The following is a 20302-nucleotide window of genomic DNA, read 5'->3' as shown; positions in this document are numbered from 1 at the left end:
AATAGAGTACAACCTTGCTGGTCATTTGAAAAAAAAAACCCCAACATTGTAAAGATGCAATCAGTGCTAAAGAAGAAAGAACTGCTTGACAATGAATACTTTAATACATTCATTTCCCAGAGTTGCTTATAAACAATAATAATGGATTATGGTTCTTCTGGTTCGGGCTCCTTATGGACCAGAACCTCCACCAGTTTATATTGAGTTCCAGTAAACCCGCAGCTGTGATTGGTTCCAGCCTGCAGCCCAGGTCGTTTCTCACAAATATCTTCTGACCGAAGCCTTTCGGAGGAGGTCGACTCTGGGGATGCCATCCGGTTTTTAATTTTTAATGATTCATTTGAAATATTTTGGATTTGTACTTCAACCTCGGACCTGGTGGTAATAGAAATGAAGATTTATTTGAGTGCACGTTGATATTTGCTTCAGGATAATGCTGCAAGTCACATTCTGTTACCTCAAATGGCGAGCTGCAGGAGGGGTTGTTTTTTCATGTGACTCTTGGGTTGTTTTATTCCCTGTTTTCTGTGTTTTCACCACAGTCTGTGACCTCAGACATTCCTGACAGAACCATAAACAGCTAAGAACTGGTTAGCCATTTGAAAACAATGTATTGTACATCACATGTTTTAATAAATCGTACGACTTTATTGGTGTCTTCAGTCGTTCTTCTTTAACCCTTGTCTTCCGATCATTGATGTTCCCCAACATTCATTTCTGCACAGCTCACTCACACTAGCAGTTCAAAGGAGCCGATTTCTGGATTTTGACTAGGCCGTTATAAAACCTTGCTTATTTCCTTTTTCAGCCCTTCGATTTTAGACTCACGGCCTCCAATTTGATTCCAGAATAATTTAGCTTACAAAGGATTTCACTGATTGCAATGCTCCCATGCAGTCAATGAAGTCACCATGCCAGAGAGGCGACATAAAGCTTTTGGTTCTGATAGTTTTTTTAAAGCCAAACATTGTGTTGTATACTTTATTGTCAAACATCCATACAGAAGAAACTTTCTCAGAGTAACTCTGAAAAAATGAGTCTTGTTCATTGGTTTTCTAACCCAGCTTTGAACTGGAACCATGGTTACCATGCTGACCAAGGCCAGGAGTAAGAGTTCAGACCTCAGTGTGAGTTTGCTGAGAGCAACAACTACTTAGTTTCCCCATGACTATCAATGAAGCCAAATAAATTCTATTTTCCATAACAGAACTATATAATTATGTTCTTATGTTGGATATGATGGCTGCTCACCTGTGTGTCCATGTTGGAGGACTGTGGGGAGGCTGGGAGGACAGGGCGGTCCCCGTCTCTGTACCGGATTGTTTGGTCCGTGCTGTTGGAAAGGACGTCGAGTCTGAGCAACAGTTCGTCGATGGAGCTCTCCAACTCCTCAAGCACACAGGTCTGGAAAGATTAATGGTCTTTTACTGGAGGTAGACAAGTTTAGATGAATGATTGTATTTTTTTTTCTACAAATGTAAAATGTTTCTCTTGATCTAGCAAATAAAAAATATTGAATGTATATCTGACTTCTAGTCTTTATGCCTCAACCAAACTTACAATCTGCATTCTGCTAGTGAATAAAGATTCTAGTGACCTTTGGTAAGTATATAAATTAAAACGAATTCAGTTTATGTGGAGTCATCACATGATTTTTTAAAATTAATTTCAGTTTTACATGTATTTTAATACTATATTATCTAATTTTTAATTTAGCTTAATAGTTTTTCATCACCCTTTTTTTATCATAATCATCCATCCTTGCTGGTTTTTGCCGCCCAGTGAATTCAGACACCTTCATTCTTAAGTAGCTTAATAGTTCCCCTGTGGTAAAAGTAATGTTCCTGCTTTGAGGTCTTCTAGCCATTTTCACCAATAAGGATATCACCCCAATTACCTGTAAGAAAGACATGTGGCTGTCAGGGTGCAAAAGTTATTTAAATAAATAAAAATCCTCTTTTAAACTCCAAAAGTTCAATTGGAAATATGTACCATCGCTGTGCGCACAGCAGTATTTGTCAGAAACAGAACGGCCCAGTGAGAGAAATCCTGTCCTGAGCGGAGGCGGTTCTTTTTGACCTGGAGTCCACGGTAACGACAGAGCAGAGTCTGCAGGGAGTGAGGAACCGAGCTGAACGGCCAGCAGCTCCCTGCGTGCAGCAGGTTAGCCGAACAGGACAGCGCCAGCAGCAGGATCAGGCCTGAAACCTTCCAGGTGAAAGAGCATTAGTAAACAAAACCTTGTAAACCAAAAGTTCTGCGACATCTTGGGAACTTTTACCAGCATTGTTATTGTGTAATATTTTTTTTTTACCATAGGCCAAAAGAGGCTGGAGAGTGTCTGTGAAAGAACTGCAGCTGAAGAACTTAATGTTCTGTTCATTCCAAGCAGAGTCACAAACTTTATGGTCAGGAGGAAGAGGACAACCCCCCACAGTGTCCGAATATTCTGCACAGACAAAACGCAAATAATAATGGTACAATAATCTACCCGCCATCCTTTGTTTCAGTCTCTCACCTGTCCCCAGCTAGCCGCAGCGCTAACATCAACAAGTCCTCTTTGTTGGGTCTGCAGCATACTCACAACTTCCATGATCATGGTGGAGTGATAGATCAAACAAAAATAACAGATTAGAGTCACTGGCAGCAGACTGACCTGTAGTGGAGAGACAGAGCAGAAAAGTGAAGCGTTTTTGAATCATAATCAGGCATGTTTATGACTTTATTAAAGTATTTCAGGTAGGTTAACCTTTCAGTAAAGCTACTGTGGCCCTTTATGTATTAGTGTGTTGGATAATTTTAGTATGTCTCCTTGTTTAACCAATCCATGTGGATGTGATGGAAAATTTGGTTCACTTACATCCAGCCACATCCAAGGTCTTCTCCTGCATCCCATCAGCCCTCGCTGTGCAACAATGGACACTTGATTGCAGGATTGTAGTAGAATCAAGAACAGGAAGAGCAGCTGGTGTGGAAGAGAAGACATCACTTCAGTCTGTTTAGTTCCAGATTCTTCAAGTGTGTCTCTGCCAGGTTAGAATGAGTAGTTTACCTTGGAAACCATGGCAACATAGTCCCATGGCATAGGAGTGTGTAACACCCTCACTGACTGGACTTTAACGGAGTGCAGCAGTACACCATCAGGGCTCTGCTCAGAGATCAGACTCACACTGCTAAACAAGTGAGGCGCAGGGCTGTACAAGGTGAACTGAACCTTCAGGGCCACCGTCCATCGGTTCATCCAGCTGCTTGACTTCAAAATCTTGAGTTTTGATGCAGCTTCAGACCTGCAGAAAAACAATAAACAACACAAAGCAATACACATAATGTCACAGATTATTGGCATGAGTAAACAATGTTTGTGTCTGCGTGGGTCTCACTTTGTGTGGCCTAAACTGACTGTAGGAGCTTTCTCTTGACACGGATGATCACATGTCAGTGGTTTTGTCAGCACAGGACTCTGGGATAAATTGAAAATGATGTTGAGTTTGGTGAACAGATAGTAGGCGTGTGAATGAAAATACATTTAATACACCACATTAAACAAAAGATGGATAAGAACCAAGATTTAGTTCCAAAAACTGTACCAGATATTTTACTGCAAAGATGGTGAAATTATTATTATAGTTGTTCATTCAGAATCTTGGTAGATTCTGAACTGACCAAGTACATCAGTGATCCGCAAATGTTTCGGCTTCTTTCCTTTTACAGTGGACAAAAGGCAACAAGTAAAACAAAAGAGTGTAAAGAAACTGTTATACTATTTTTTGGCCATTTGTGAAGACTCCTTTCTTATACCATTAGAGAGTATTTCATTTAAGAATATATTTGAAGAAAATCTTGTTAGAAATATATAATGGTTTTTCAAACAAATCATAGCATACATTGCCTTGAGGCTTCCCAAATAACCTTTTGCATTGTAGCATGTTTTAGATCTACAGGAAAATTTCATATTGTGAATGTTTCTAATTTACCTGAAATATGCTGGAGCCATCTGTCTTCTGTATGATGGGCTCCCCAATGACTACGTGTGGCTGCTGAAACATTATTCAATGCAACACTTTGTTAAAAAGAATCATCAATTATTCTTCTCACTATTAGTTTTTATTTTAATTTAAAATACGAAAAGTAAAACTTTACGTATATTTTATGGATAAAATGGACATTTACTGTATATCCGATGTTTTGGTGGGTTTTTTGGAAGAATTTTTGACTTGGCTCACCTCGGGTTTTGCTGATGAATTCTGGTACAGGTAGTCGAGCAGACTCGACTGTGTCCACTTCCACCAGTCCTCGTGTGTTTTTATGGAGCTAAACGTAAAACTGTGTCTGTCAAAAAATAATATAGATGTTTTTATTCCATGTTTGTGAGTTATATCTGGATTGCATCAATGCAATGCTTGGGTGTTACCTTAGAAAGTGTCTCTTTACGGCCCTATTGAGATTTTGATGTTCTTTCACTGAGCTGCCAGAGATTATACACACCAACAGGAGAAGCATAATGATGCAGGAAGAGAAATCCCTACATGAAAAAAAAAGGTGGGGAGGGGTAAATTCTTGTTTCAAACCTTTTCAAATGTACTTAAAAACACAAAGACAAACTTGAGTGTTTCCTGAATGAGAGCCTCTCTCCTCCTCTTTCCACAAGTTTTCTTCAGCTCTGCTGGAGCCGGCGGGCGAGCGAGACGCAGGTGCCGAGCCCTGAGCAGCTGCAGAAACACGGAAACTGAACATCAGCGCGGAAAATACATTCATTCATGTTGGGCTTCAACTGAGGGATAACTTGACCACCGAAAAGAAACAAACAAGCTTAAAATGAAAATCCCCGCAGTTGAGAGTATCAAGTTAATCCACAAGCATCCAAGTATAGTTGTATCACTTCATAAAACTTTCTAAATTACATTGAATTTCAAACTTAAGAGTCTCGTTTTCACCTTTTCCACAGATGAAGTCTTCTCACAGAGATCACACTTTATGAACTGTTCTGGTACATCAGGATCTTTCTTGCTGAAAAAACAATGGTAGTCTGCGGGTTTCTTGTACCAAAAGCAGACAGTCAATGTCATGCCAAATATCTGGAGAGAACAAATAATAGAATTATATTATTGATGAATTGCAAGGAAGCGCTTCTAAGTTTGGTTAAAATATGTTTCTTTTTCACACAATTGTTCTTGTTATTACCACAACTGGTTGGATGAAGAACATACAGCCCAAAAGAGAAACACACAGAGAGTGTATCCAAAGCACAACCTGGCCGCTGCTGAATCTGACAGAAGACAATCCACACACACATACATATTGTTCAAGTATTAATGATGTTTACCGCTGTTTTCTTTAAAAAAAAGAAAGAAAAGAAAGGTAAAGCTACAACCAGTGCTCTACCTCATTCCATTTGTAGCTGTGACCACCAAGCAGGAGAGAGACAACAGCGCACAGAGCGCCCAGTTCAGAGAGTGACACCAGAACGATGGTGTCCTAAGTTTTTTTTGTTCGGTCTGCCCTGCATTTCTTCTGTCCGTGCAATTTTTAACCCGTTCCTGCTCAGGTAAATGTCTTTCAGCTCTTCCTTTAGAAGTCAGCAGCAGTTTATGCGGCAGATCGTCATTTCTTGTCTGGATCGCAGACTCTTCATCCGTGTCTTTATTTTCACGAATGGAGGAAATTGAGTTGATGTCTGTATCCTACCGCAAAGAAATATGACTTCAGAAAACGACTTATATTACTGTGAAAGAAGAGTTCTGATACATTATTCAAAGGTCAACCTGGTATGTTTTATTCAAAGCCTCCTCCTTCCACCTCCGGCGGCCATCCCAAGACAGATGATAATCCAACTCGCTGTCGTCTGCTGAAAAGGTTTCTGCAAGACGTTACAAACAGGGCACACGCAGCAGGTACTGTCACGCAAAAGGCAACGCAACAAAATAAAGCAACAGAAACCATGAAGCTCGATGGAACCAGAGAGTCAAATCAAACCTGACCCTGAAAATCATCCTGTGGAGTTTTCTCGCAATTTGCACGTTGAATTCCCGATCCCGACCGTGTGTTCCCAGTCAGTCGAAACAGGAAAGATATGAGGGCTGCTACAGGCAACACAACCATCACACTTCGCAGTCCAGTTGTGACGGAAGCAGCCGACACATCGACGACGCCCACCTCAAATGGCAGCTGTAAGTAGGGAGAAAAAAAGAAACCACGTAACTTGTAGTTAAGGCAGCCCTCGGTGCATTTCACTGAGATTTTAATTCATAGAAGAATAAATAGTAGCAAATAACTGTAAAGAGGACAAAAAAACGTACATGCTTTTCACATTAAATAGTGGTGTGCGGTTGCATTGAGCCACCTTCACTTTGATACCCCTAAATAAAATCCATTAAAGCTGATCAATAAAGCGACTTAATTATTAAATGATATCCCCGGACATCTCTGTGACCCCCATGGTAAAACATGGTCGTGGTCGTCAACGTTGTTTCCACCCACCTGATCGTCTGTATGTGATATGATGACGGTGTTGGCACACGCATACCCCAACAGGAGAAGCAGGCAAACACTAAGTCTTTGAGTGCGTGTGTGTGAGCTGGGGTTGGGGCAGCTGTACACACAGAGCCACATGTGGAAATCAGCCAAGAAGTCACAGAACCTGAGAAGCAGCATCTGCATGAACACACATGGAAACAGAGAGTCGCACTGTGGCTTAAATGAAACCAGGCTTCATGTCTGCATCCACTTGCTGCACCTTAACCGGATGCATTTCCCCAGAGCAGACGCGCAGCTTCCTCTCCACTTGACCGTCACCCTCGTTCACAGACAACCAGCGTTCACTGTCAAACAGCCACGAGCGCTCCGCCACTGGCCCTCTATTCACCTGGTTTACAAGCAGTTAAACAGTTCAGCGGACAGACTGGGAAGACAAGCAGACATTAAACCTCTAACGTCTACCTCTGACACCACCACTTGTTTGAGGTACCAATCAGGGGAATCTCCAGAGTTGTCGTGCCAAACATGAACCCCCCACACTGGGCCCAGGCTGTCGGCTGCACTGTGGAGGCCAGAAGCAAAGCGAAGTTTCTCAGCAGTGTTATTGAAATATTAAGAAGTGGGGGACATTGCTATGCTGCTAAGAAAACATAGAGGTGGAGAGGATTTCACCTTAGAATGAAGGTGTCTTTTGTGTTTCTTCTAAACAGAGTGCACCCTGGGACTTGAAGTTCTTTTGTTTGTGAGACGCCGTCTTCACCATGCAGCATCATGTAAACCTATGAAAGTTAGCAAACAGAATTCAGCTCTTACATTTGTATGTGACTTCATACTTGTCTGTCAGATGCATACAGCTGTTTCTTTTCTTATGTACATATGGGTTGTGTGTGTGAAAATCAGTCCTCTAAATGCTTCCTAACTGATATTGTCTATGGTAATGCAGAACAATCTGAGGCATTTTTGCATGGAGACAATCCAACACAATTTCTCCATACCTTTCAGATATTTTTCTCTGCAACCGTCACAAAATTGTTATTTGCAGATTAATGCAGAAAGATCACGGCTGTGGGCACACCAAAAAATGTTATGAGCATGGAAAGACTTACTTTTGCAGTCATACGGGCCGCAGAGCAGAGACCAGTGTGAATGCAAACAGCATAGAGGTACGGGTCTGCTGGATTGTTGTCAGGAAGAAAGTAGAGCCTTTGATTCTCCTTGGACAAAACTTCGGCTCTCTGAGACCAGACCAGCCCCAGGATGTACAGGACCAGCAGGACCGCCAGAATACTGAGCACAACTGGATCACTGGATGTACTGAGAAATACAGAAAAAACATGGTGCAGTGGAGTCCTATGGTAAGGTTTTATTTAATATTTTCAAGATAAAACCTGAGTATTTTTTCCCACTGTCTTTTCAAAATATTGAAAATGAATCCCTAAAAAATCTATCACACTTTCTTTCTCATGTGAAAATGAGGTGGAAATGAGGGAAGAGGTCACCTGAGGAAGGGATCCAGATCTCCTGTGACCTGGCTAACCTTGACCTGTTGCTGAAAAACAGTCAGTGGCCTCAGCTGGTAGCAACTAATATGAACAAAAACAAGATGCAAATCGAAAGTTTTACCATGGCGTTTTGTTTGGGGTTTTTTTTTAGACTATGTGGATGTGTTTGAATTCTGGAAGTCTGTCCGCACACAGTCCATGCCTCACCTGCAGCTCACCGCAGAAGACGCGTCCGATTGGTGTGTCCTGCAGCCGTGGTGCATCCAGGCCCCCTGCTGTCTGTCCCAGGACAAACACAGACTGCTGTCCACTGTCACACTGTAGCTTATCTGTTCGCTTTGCAGCTTGCTTCTACGTAATCTTGCAAACTCGGCGTCCAGCAGCGCCATGTGGGCAATGCCTGCAGCTGGAAATTTCATGAGATTATTTGTTTTTCATAGAGCAGAAATTCTAGTGAAGCCAAAGCAATTCCAGTAACACGGAGTTGTCTAGAAGAGGAAGCAGGCTAAAAGTGATCATTAGAGATACTCTAATAGAGAATCCTCTTACCGCCGAGATAGGAAGGGGGCAGAGTTATACGTATGGTGTTTTGCTCCCACTGGTGAATTCTTTTCAGGTGGTGCATGCTGGGAGTTGGCCTCTCAAGCATCCTGAAACAACCAGCAATCATGATCTACTGTAGTTTCATATTATTGTTGACAATGAGACGTTTTGTTATGTTTGTTGCATTTTATCCGGATTGGATGTGATAGATCAAAACAAAGTGGCGCATAAAAGCACTTTGTGTTGCCCTGTTGCTGGAAATGTGCTATATAAATAAAATTACCTTTGCCTTTACTTATAAAGTGGAAGTGGAAGAATAAATGATGTGTTTTCAATTTTAATCCTGGGAGAGAACATGAGGCTAGAAAAGACTTAAGACTGGGGTGGAAGTTGACCTAAGCAGGAAAGTGGCTCAGTTAAAGTTCAGACCTAAATCCAACTAAGAATCTGCAGCAAGACTTAAAAAATGTGGTTCTAAAATGCTCGCTAATCAACTGTCTGATTCTTTTTTCTTTTTTTTTTTACATTGAAGGCTTGAGAAAGAATTGTAATGCTTGGATGTGAAAACCTGGTAGAAACATACCCCAATAGGCCTGCAGATGTAATTATTATGAAATGCGGTTATAAATGTTGACTGAGAGATGATTCCAAATGCATGCCATACCGTTCAGATAGTTTTCTCTTTCACAATATTGGATTTTAACATTACAAAATGTGAAAAGGTTGACAGAGTGCTGTTCGTGTGCTTGTTGTGCGCAATCAACAAGTCTACCTGAAGAGAAGCATGATGGGAAAAGGCTTGTTGGGCAGCGGTGTGAACGCCACAGTGATCTGGATGGCCTGCTGCAGGAGCTGCTGGTTGATGCTGAAGTTGTGGTAGCTGATCTGGTTACGAAGGAGAACGTACCGACCGTAGGGGCTCTCCTACAGCAGGAAATTTTGCATGTAAATTAGGCATGATGGCCGTTTGGTAGACACAGAGATCTGGACACCATTTTTGAGAGAGCGTAAAAAGAGACGGCGTACATTTCTTTTTGGAAGTTGGATTTCAGTGTTGACTGGCTGAGGGAGTGAGTGAATCTGGATTTTTCTCCTGTCGCACTTAAACAGACTGAAATCCACCACCGGTCCGGTCGGCTGGGAAAAGGAGGCGAGAGTAAAAGCTCCCCCTGTTTTGAGTTGTGCGTCGTGGGGGCAAAGGTCGCGGTCGAGCTGAGTCAGCACTCTGAAGACGCAGGATTGCTGCTCCCCGAGTCGAGCCCTTCCAGCGTGACGCCCAAACACGCTCTGGATCAGAGCAGCAGGCATGCGGACGGTGGTGAAGCCGCTCCTGACGATCAGAGAGGTTCGGTTTTGGGATGAAGCGAGAAGGTCGATGAGGCCGGCGGTGACTCTGTGCTGCTCGGCCTCATGGGGCGAAACATCCCTCTGGGAATAAATGAGTCAGAATGAATCCCAGGTGAGAAGCCTGTTTAAAATAGTTCGAATTTGAAGTAGCACTCTTGAACGCACCAGGATCAGGTCTGCTGCAATCTGCAGAATCTCCTCCACAAGCTGCCCCAGCCGGTTTGCTGTAACCGCTCCTCCGTGTTGGCGGTGAGGGCCAGCGGGCGAGTTCTGTGCGCAGCTGTCAGATGCATTTTCAGGATCCTTCGTGTTTGGCGCTGTGGGGGATCCTGGCTCTAAAACGCGGGTTTTGTTCAAATAGACTGCTGCTTTAGATGTGCAGCTACAACTTGTGACCACCTGGAGGCAGTATGACACAGAGTTGATCAGACTGTAGAGCATCTGCTGGTTAGCACTAAACTCAGGAAGTATCTCTGAAACAGACCGGACGAATGTCGCTACACGTCTGACGTTCATGTATGTCACCTGAAGGGGGGGGATAAAAATGGTCAGAAAACCTTTTTATCATTCAGGATATTCCCTTTTGAGCAGACATTCATGTCTCACCTGATTAGTAACTTGTAGAAGCTCATTGAGAATAATGATGCTGTCAGCAACCGATTTCTAAAATCAAAACCATAATAGATATAACAGACTGTTGCAGACTGAATCAAGCAGTGCAACGGCTTTGTGTTCGAACCTCATCACTCCCTTTGAAATCGCATAAAGTGTGAATGAGCACATTGCGAGTGTGTCTCTGTGCGTGTGTGTTAGCCTCAGCATCCTGGCCCAGTTTGTTCAGGACGCTGGTCAGGAGGCTGACGTAGTTACGGATCTCAACAGGATTCCCAAGCCTTACTAACGTGGACAAGTTCCTCAGACTCTCTGAGCTGCAGGCAAAAAGAAACAATACATGTTAGACTCCTCTGTAGTCCTGCTGATTTAAAAAAAAAACACAACAAACTATTAAATGGTCTAATTGATGCCACTTGTTGCAACAATGCTTCCAAATAAAGTACTTTTTCAGAAATGATCATTTTCTAAATATGTATATATTTTTTAAATGTCATCAATTGTGATATTCTTGTGAAAAAGAACATAAGTAAATAGAACCTGATGTTTGCCAATTATCAAAATCTAATATATCATCAAATATAAAAAAAACAAACTATTATCAAAATCTGTCCTTACAAAAAAGTAAAGTCCAGTTTAAAATAGTGAATGCCAAAATTCATAGTTGACTTTATCACTAAGCTCTCATGTGGATGCTTAAGTCAACACAGAAATTATAATTTCTTACTTAATAAGTTGTATTTGGTGCCTGCCAAAATATAAACTGCTTTATAAGTCATGTGGGCTTGGTTTATCTCCAATGTTTTAAATTCCCCTCAAAAAGCACATAAAAAAAAAAATCTATAACATGGTTTAAAAAATCTATTTAATAAGCTTTCCTTTTTTATTTTCTTCCAATTTTTGACATATGAAGTATGTCTTGTCAGAAAAATTTAGAATTTTAAAAATTGCCTTAATAATTTTATTGTTTGGTTCTAAATAAAACACAAATGTCCCAGTGAAGCACTGATGGACTTTGCTTCTTACAGCTCCAGAGCAGGATCACGATGAGTCGGCGAAGAGGATGAGCTGTTTCCGATGAAGCTTGGTCTGACTCGGACGGCGACAGGACACGGTTTGGTGGCTGATCCGGAGCTGCTGCTTCTGATTTCAGTGTAGATTTTTACTGAAGAAATACAGCAGTAAATGAGATTATTCAGTCCAATAAGCCTCAATTTAATGAGGCTGATGAGTGTCAAACCTCGCTAATCTGCACCAAATGTTCACCTTCATGGTCATCTCTGGGGTCACCAGAGGGCAGGCTGAAGTAGTACAGGAAGTCTCTTCCCTGGTACATCGTCCTGGGGGGTCTGCCTCCTATACTGTAGCTGTACTTGTACTCTAAGTCCTTATATCAACACAAATACACTAATTTAAACTAAAACTTCAAAGTTGTGGGGAAAAAAAAGTCAAATTTAAATGGTGCTCTGCAATTCTGATGCAATAATTTAATGGCTTTTCCAATGAAAGTGTCGTTAAAAATTTAAAGGGTAAAACCTGCCAGGTGTGTTATTCAAGAATGGAAAACCAAATTAAAAGATATTTCACATAATGATAACAGAAAATAATTTGGAAATGGATCTCATGTATGAAGCATATGATAAATAAAGAGTTAAATACACAATTCGTTTGCCAGCACACATTTCAGACCTCCCGTCCTGAGGTGCAGAAGATGCTGAAGGGAGTGTGTAACTCCATCCCTTCGACGGGCTGAACCTGGCACCTCACACCTTCTGGGACCGGGTTTGTTTTTAGGAACAGCTGAGTCTGACCGATCCAATTATTTTGAGACTCTAGGAAAAAATAAAAATTAAAAATTAAAACAGCCTTGATAATCTGTTTTTCTTTAACACACGGGTGTTAACACTTACTAGCAGTGACCTGCAACATGTAAATGCTTCTTGGCTTCAGGCTGAAGGGCCTGAAAATCAGCGAAGTGGAGGAAATTCCTGAAATAACCAAAGATGCTAAATTAAACATCGAGCAGGAAAGATATGACTTAAATGATATGACTTTATGTCATATCATTTCTGAATGATCGTTTCTGAAGGCTCCACCTGTGTAAGTGTAGGACTCAAATAGGCCTGTTTCTACTGCATCTCGGTGGAAGTCAAGCAAAGTTGGCTCCTGAATCGCTACAGAAGGTTTGGGATCCACCAGGTTACTTCCCTCATTCTTGAGTAGCGTCAGCTCAGACTCCGAGTTATCAATTGGACTGAAGCGCTCAGTATCTATACCTAGTAAAGTAAGAGATTCATTAGACAACAATCTTGCACAAAAATGGAAGACAGATGTTGTAGGATTGTTTTGTTTTATACCGTAAGATCTTCCTGCTGACACCCCTGAATCTCCTTCCTCCACACTTGGATACGGAGCATCATAATCATCAGAACCTGTTGCTGAACTGACTTTTAAAAAGTAATTACAGTTGGATTTTGAAGATTGTAAACAACATAATATAACACATAACGTAACGTAACAAAGCATCATTAGACAAAAAGTGCATGGAGAAATAACATGGCAACAACTTTTTTCTTTATGTGTCTGAGTAAAATTTGTACAACCACAACATGCACACTGGCTAGAAGGGACTTCTAAGCCAAAATTCATATCTAGTTCCATAATAATTCATATTTAGTTCCATAGTAATGGGGCTCTAACTTGCTAATATAATTCAGGAAGTTTGTTTTGAATAATTAAACTGTGAGCAAAGCTAAAAAAAATAACATTAACTTTGGAAGATTTTACTCAAATATTATTTACCTGGTTGATGCGCTACATCGTCGGCCTCCATTAAAGGAAAAGCATATCTCCAGTCGGCAGAGGACTCACTTTGGATTTCTCTAGAAATGCCACTGAGGCTGATGTGGTCTAAAGGCAGTCTACTGTCCTGGTCAAGGACAGAAGTATGGGAAGAACCAGACCTTGACAAATCTAAAAGGGGAACAAACAGGGCAAGTAGATTTAGTGGAAGACCGTATTTTGTTACAATCTGTTTCAGACTAACGCACCAGGTTGATCTGGTTTGTCCCTGCTTTCCTTTGACATCTCAGGAGTCAGGGTGGGTGTGGTGGGATCCTCCAGAATTGCTGAAGGGGAGCTGACATCTACTGTGTAACAGAATGGGACTGGAAGAGAACCAAAACCAGGTCAGGATATTTTTACATTCATTAAAACCAGTAAAAAGCAACAATAAGCTGATCAAATTGATCTTTGTTTACCCTCTGTGATGGGTTTGGATGAAGCGTTGACCAGGTAAAGACTCCATGTGTACTGAATGAGTTCACTGTGAATGTTGCAGTCCTCACAAAGTGCACAGATGGAAAAAGACCGATCCCAGTTCATATGATCTCCCTGGCACTGATGGCAGAAAACGGAGACCTTCCTGGGTACAACATGTTCAAATCAATTTTATGGTTTAGCCCACTGCTGCTTTTAATGTATTCAGTCCTGTTCACCAGTTAGTCATACATATCTCTGTGGATGCATCAGTTTTACTTCAAGGAATGAGCAAATACCCAGTGAGGTGTGAAGTGACTGTGAGGAAAGCCTCTGATGAAGCCGAACGCTCTCCGCTGAAGACTGTAAGCGTGAACTGGAACTGGTCAAACTTGGGCTTCAGCAGACTGAGAGGGAATTTCAGCACAAGGGATGAAGTGGGAATGTCCTGGTCAAAGCAGGAGCTGGTGATGCTCGAAACTGGTTTGCATGTCCAACTGTAACTACGGAGAGAGAAAAATGATAAGAGGAAGCAATGATGACCTTCCAGTTGCTGTTAAAGCAAATACAACAAATCTTAATTATGGTGGAGGGTTAGCAACTTATTCCTACTGCTTCCAACCAAAGGTGGTCTACAGAAATCAATGATCAGAAAACAGAAGTAAACAAATAAGAAAAGTCCAATCAAACTTATTTTGCAATTCAGCCATTAATGTTCATTGTATTCAGAAGTTTCTTAGCCTTCCTTGAACTCTCAGAAAATAGACCAAGCAGTTGCCAGTTGGAGCTGCTCCAGGTTTTAAGCCTGCTAAAAATTCATGTATTGTAACACTGCCATGAAAATATTAATATATTGTGTCTGAATCATATAAACCTTTGCCATTGAGTGTCTAATCTGGATGAAAGTTTGTACCTGAGAGGGTTCTTAGGGAAGTCTGGATCATAGGATTTCTGTCCATCCAGGGTGACCACATTGCTGCTTGTTTTGCCAATAAAGACGTTGGTGCCACCCTGGATGAATGCCACCAGAGGGCTTGGCTTCACTTGGAAAGCCACAGTATAGTTGCTGTACACCACACTGCCAATAACTTGAACCTGGAGAGGACAGAAACCTCACTTGAGTAGAAATCAAAGATGCTCTGGTATGTAAATATGGGATTGGGACATAAATGCGGGTTAAAGCCTCAACTACCTAAACAAAGAAAAGACAAAAAACAACTAGAGGATTCATTTGAGTTGGACTCTTTAAATGATTTTGGTTCTCTTCCCCATTAAATAACTTACTCTCGCTATGGCCATGTAGGTGTCATACTGCAGGAGATGGCTCTGGAGAATCAGGCTTTGTCTTTGTGTGTCTGTGTGAGGCAAATGAATAATCTGGCCTCCAGAACCAAGTAAAGTCCAGGAGTAGTGAAGGCCCTCTGATATGTCACACTCCACATCTGACTCAAATGTCACACCCAGATGGATAACTTCATGTCTCTGAAACTTAGCACAAGAATGAGGCTTAACTTCTTTTGACACTAACCTATTAAATAATCTTCTTGTATGATGAGGCTGAAGTGGAGTTACAGCTTGTACCTGACGTTTGAGCGGACCCATGTTTTTGACAGGTGGAGGCCGACACGGCCGATCCACAACAAAGACGTAGCTGCTCAAAGACGCAGAACTGATGAGATTGGACGCAATCACTTTGACTGTAAACTCTCCCAACCTGCTGACACACAACACAAACACTCAGTGCATTATGGAAAAGAGAAGCTCTGAAAAGAAAACATTCTCTAAATTCAGTGAAACTCCCTGGCTTGCCTGTGGAAGACATGACGTGTTGTGCTCAGCCCAGGTTTGGTTGTTCCATCTCCGAAGCTCCAGATGAAGGTGAGGTTGGTCCCGACATTGACTCTGCATGTTACTGTGAGAGTCCGATTCCTTAAGACCGAGGCCTGGTGATCCAGCCTGCTGAGCTTCACAACTCTCTGGATCTCAACGGGAAACACATCCGAGGTGACCGACATTTGACCCCAAGATGCAGCCGCTACCACATTGTAACTATGTGAAGAGAGGAGGATAAAAATTATGTCTAAGCAAGAAACATTATACAAAAAAAAAACTGTACCAGTGAAAGCATTTTTTCTTTCTTTACTTTAAAATATGCTATAATGTGATTAAATGTGACATGACAATGCAACATATTCTGAGATGATATGAAATAATGTAATGTGATGCTATGCAGAAATGTATTAAACAATCCATTCATCCATTTTCTGCATCAGCTAGGCCTTGTCCTGGGTTTGATTCCCGGATCGGGTATGATACGATACGATACGATACAATATTTACTTTATTTTGGACAGATAACTGCTTTCAGAAAAAAACAAAACAAATCTATGAATACATAAACAAGCTTATAAGTAGAAAGCATTTTTTAATTTGCATATTTTACAGGTGATTCATACCGTCCAGGGTTGTGGTATCTTTTTGTGATGGTCCTTAATCCGGTTCTGGCTACTTTGGAATCTCCAAAGTCCCAGAGAAATTTTACAGGATCAGGTATGTCAGTGACAACCAGGAAGACTATGTCTTTATTTGTGGGATACACTTGCCGTTCTGTATAAATCCTGACATCTGAGGGGGGAAAAAAATCAATAATTTTGTTCAGTGCAGAAATCTAATAGCCTAAAAGAAATCCATTCATGCAATAATTCTTAAAAACTGTACACAAATTGTAATCACTCACAAGAGAGTTACACTTCTTTAAGAGTGTTTCACTTCTTACCCTTTTCCTTCTCACTCTGAGCTGGTGGTTGCTCTGTTGTAATATATTTAGCTTCTGACTTCCTTTTCCCCTTGACACACATTATCACACTTTTGCTCTGAAAATAGACTTGATTCTCAGCTCGCACCTGATTCGCAACAGGCCCGCTGCGGGTGAAAAGCAAAACCACTGTTGCCTCGACCCCTGCGGTGCAGCTGCTGCCTCTGTACTTTGCCTTTGCATTAACCAGCAGAGAGACAGTCGCAACTGACTTTCCTGAAATGCTACATGAAACCAGACACGTTTGGTTTGATGTGACCCGTTTGGCGAGGTCAAACAGCAGCTCGTGGTTACAGTGCTTCTCTGCACAGATACAGTCTCTGGGATTATCAGAACTGTGGTTGGATTCTGCTTCCACTGTGAGCTTCGAGAGTTTGTTGTTGTCAGAAATATCACCTGCTGCCATCTTGTTGTCAGACACATCCTGGCTGCGGTTGGAGATGAAAAGACATGCAACTACCTGCAGGACAAAAGGCGCATAAAGATCATCCGAAGCTCAACGATGTGTGATTAAAGGAGGGTTTGTTGATGCTTGAAATGTAAAAATGAACCTTAGTTTTATATAGAACTAAAGCCTTTATTCTGTATGTGCAACTACAACCTCAGTTATTTTAAATGGAAGACATGATGTTGAGATTTTTGGAGAAAACAGGAATTTACGGATTAGTCTATAATGATTCATATTTGACTTAATTTTCCACTTGAAAACATGCATTTGTTTTGTACACCAAAAGATTTTGTCATGGCTTTAGTTGCAAAACAGCAACATTTGGCCTTTCTTACACACCTATTATTATTGTGACAATATGCTGTATATATATATATAATTTTATCAACCATCTTGGCTAATATAATTTAAAAAAATAAAATCAGCTCAATTTAAAAATCTGAAGTCAGCATTTTATGGTGCAAAAGACGTCATTTATAATGAGTCCCAAGTAGAAATTCGTGTATATTGTTTGCTGTGCACCTAAATATTAGTGAAAAATCTAACATATATATATATATATATATATATATATATATATATATATATATATATATATATATATATATATATATATATATATATATATATATATATATATATATAATGTTTTTTAGATTTGCGACCCTTGTTTTTGCTTCTTTTTTCTACATTACTAGACACAAAAACATTTGTTTGTGCAAGATCTTCTTTTTTCTTTTTTTGTTTTCAATTGGGTGATTGCCCGCAGATTATCGGCTTTAGCTACCATCTTTTACAAAGGATTAGTAGAGTATTAGTGGTAAAATTATTTTGAGGAGTTTTCACATAATGCAGAAACTATCCAGTATGTACTTGTTAACTTACATACATGTGTGTATCAGTCTCTGAGACTGGATAATACAGTCATACTATTTTATTTTATTCTTTCTTTTAAGTTTCAGGGTTTTATTGTAAAACTCCTGTTTGACCAACGCTGAACATAGTGCACATCAGCAAAGTGAAATGAGAATTGCAGCAAAATCTACTTACTATACTGCACTTATTATGCATATAAAAAATACTGTAGAGGTTTACTAGAGTGCAATTAAAGAGGTTTTTACATGGTTAAAATTATGACCTTTTCATATAAAAATGTTGACCGATTTGACAACTCGTCTTCAGAAAATAAAATATCCAAAAATGTCCAGTTTGATAACTTTGATCATTACAGATTTTTATTTATTCATTTGGTATAGGATTACACAATATATATATATATAGATATATATAATTTTTTTTATTTACTTCATGTTTTTATTTTAATTTGTCCGACAAATGAATAAACAAATATGTCACAACTCTGACGTGACACAAAATTAATGTTCAAAATATTTTTAAAACATGGAAACACATCTTATGTCTTGACATTAGATGGACAATCCAGTTCAGGTAGACAGAAGTTCACACAAAGCTGATTCTCTAGCTCTTTCTTTGTCTTTTTCTTTCTCTTTTTTTTTTTTTTTTTTACTGATTCTCCTTTGAAAAACTTGCAGACCTGCATTTGGCAGCATCAATAAATGTTTCAGAAAATTCTATCTTGATTCTGTCACATTGAGAAGAGATGCTTTTCTCGTGTAAAAACAAATAATAATAATAATTTTAAAAACGAGTTTCAAAAAGTGACCAAAGCAAAAGTGTTCATACATCCTGACTCACCAAAGTGCTTTTCAGATAGTCGACGCTTGAAGGATTAGCTTTCTCTACATCCTCCAGTATTTTCTCTCTCTGTTTATGTGTTAAACCCCAGCAGAGGAGAACTTCCCCACCTTCACTCATATCTGCCTGCTGGGTGACAGTTTTGGCCTCAACAGGCTTTCTGTTGGAGCCTAAATGTGACGAGGGACGGCAGGAGAGGTTATCAAGGAGGCCTTGACGTAAATAGCTGCCAGGACAGAGCTCTGAGACGGAGGAGTGGAGGGTGGAGAAGGTGCTGTGAACGTCTAACAGGAGAGTCATAAACAAGCAGATGTCAATAAGCATTTAAAGAAACATTTAAAGATACATTACTACAAGGATGTTATAGTTCCCTGCAGTTTTTAACATCCAATCCAAGGACACAACAAAGGGCTAATCACACAACACAGGATGTGAACCTTGACCTTTGGGAAATATTTCCAAAAGAAATACCGGGACATAAGAGCATAAAATCACCAGTCTGGAAGTCACAATAACAGAGGGTTCTCTTAACTACTGAAACATTAATGAGACAACTTACAGTTATGGATTAAATCACTTAGGAAGCTTAGAGACATTTATTATTTAATAGTTGACTTTATATCAGATGATTTACTTAGGTTATGCTTATTGTACATTCACAATTCCTCAGTTTCTCACATTTTAGAGCTTCTATATGTCTAATAATCATTATTTTATTAACATAGTTTCACAGGTTGTGATGTGACTTGTTTGCATGTTGTTACATTGAGTTTGATCTTTGTAAACTACTTTGGGTTTTTTAGAATCTGCTATCTGCTTGGCTAAATTATGTTATATAGTTTACATTTATAACATACATTTATTTATGTTATAAAAAACATAAATAAATAAATAAATAAATAAATTCCTATTTATTTATGTTATAAATAAATTTGTGTTCATTGTTTACAATGTGTCTTAAATTAAATTAAATTAAATTAAATTAAATTAAATTAAATTTCAGGAAGTGAGGTTTGATAGAATTTACTATGCCTCTCAAACTTGTTGTTACGTCCTACTTATATATAGCTATTTTCTCAGTTGGATAGGAGTGTTTGACTTCAAATCTATAAGATACATAATTTATACAAGACATTTGACATCAAAAGTTAGAATAAATAAAGTCCACATTTCTGTATTAGCAAGTTTTTACTGGTGTGTATTAAGATTTGTATCTGCAATGCTGAGTTTCTTCAGCCGTAAGCAGACAACCATCATAATTAACAGAAATAAAGGACTGAAAACATCAATCTGTGTGTGTATGCAGTGTGTGTCACTTGGCGAATCGAGTTATTGAGATAAATAAACTTTTCTTATCTCCTGAAAATGACTGTATTTTCACATACCCATAGAGTAAGCCATCCCCTCCCCAAACAACCCTGCTTGAGTCATAGCGTATTTTTAGCACAGGAGAGTTTTGCGTGTTGTAGAAACTGAACAGCTTCAGCTCAGTAAATTACACTAACAGCTGACCTGTGCTCTGCCTCCAGCATCCAGCCAGCTTTCCAGAGACTGTCACTCCAAGCGTCCGCCCTGCCTGCTCTCCCT

General features: G+C 40.0%; 1 protein-coding gene across 1 annotated transcript; it reads right to left on the bottom strand.

Moving 5' to 3' along the window:
- Positions 1 to 85: 85 nt before the first annotated feature.
- pkd1l1 (polycystin 1 like 1, transient receptor potential channel interacting) lies at positions 86 to 18995 on the bottom strand. Its single transcript, XM_032550720.1, has 49 exons — positions 18716 to 18995; positions 16513 to 17011; positions 16193 to 16361; positions 15546 to 15785; positions 15318 to 15450; positions 15021 to 15224; positions 14650 to 14831; positions 14036 to 14239; positions 13739 to 13902; positions 13529 to 13645; positions 13281 to 13451; positions 12836 to 12925; positions 12575 to 12754; positions 12389 to 12466; positions 12168 to 12310; positions 11745 to 11865; positions 11505 to 11643; positions 10606 to 10795; positions 10473 to 10529; positions 10032 to 10391; positions 9546 to 9947; positions 9292 to 9443; positions 8526 to 8626; positions 8184 to 8382; positions 7974 to 8057; positions 7581 to 7788; positions 7147 to 7253; positions 6937 to 7036; positions 6734 to 6862; positions 6478 to 6651; positions 5979 to 6165; positions 5763 to 5857; positions 5383 to 5681; positions 5182 to 5266; positions 4935 to 5075; positions 4603 to 4709; positions 4412 to 4522; positions 4224 to 4329; positions 3975 to 4037; positions 3381 to 3460; positions 3053 to 3287; positions 2861 to 2965; positions 2519 to 2656; positions 2315 to 2449; positions 1993 to 2208; positions 1736 to 1897; positions 1252 to 1404; positions 458 to 561; positions 86 to 375 (listed from the first exon to the last, which is right to left on the bottom strand). Exons 1-49 carry the CDS (start codon positions 18833 to 18835, stop codon positions 147 to 149), a joined length of 7968 nt encoding a protein of 2655 aa, XP_032406611.1. The 5' UTR covers positions 18836 to 18995; the 3' UTR covers positions 86 to 146.
- Between the last annotated feature and the right edge of the window lie 1307 nt (positions 18996 to 20302).

The sequence above is a fragment of the Xiphophorus hellerii genome, chromosome 21, assembly GCF_003331165.1.
Source record: "Xiphophorus hellerii strain 12219 chromosome 21, Xiphophorus_hellerii-4.1, whole genome shotgun sequence".
NCBI lineage: Eukaryota > Metazoa > Chordata > Actinopteri > Cyprinodontiformes > Poeciliidae > Xiphophorus > Xiphophorus hellerii.
This window is presented reverse-complemented; position numbering and strand designations above follow the sequence as displayed.

Bases quoted from the DNA above. Each gene is read 5' to 3' on its own strand.
- pkd1l1 (XM_032550720.1), bottom strand. From the start codon at position 18,835: ATGAGTGAAGGTGGGGAAGTTCTCCTCTGCTGGGGTTTAACACATAAA. The intron at 14,832-15,020 runs GTAAGTTATTTA...TGTCCTCTCCAG, and splicing joins CCTACATGGCCATAGCGAGA to GTTCAAGTTATTGGCAGTGT. The intron at 5,682-5,762 runs GTTGACCTTTGA...TCTTTGCGGTAG, and splicing joins CTTTGAATAAAACATACCAG to GATACAGACATCAACTCAAT.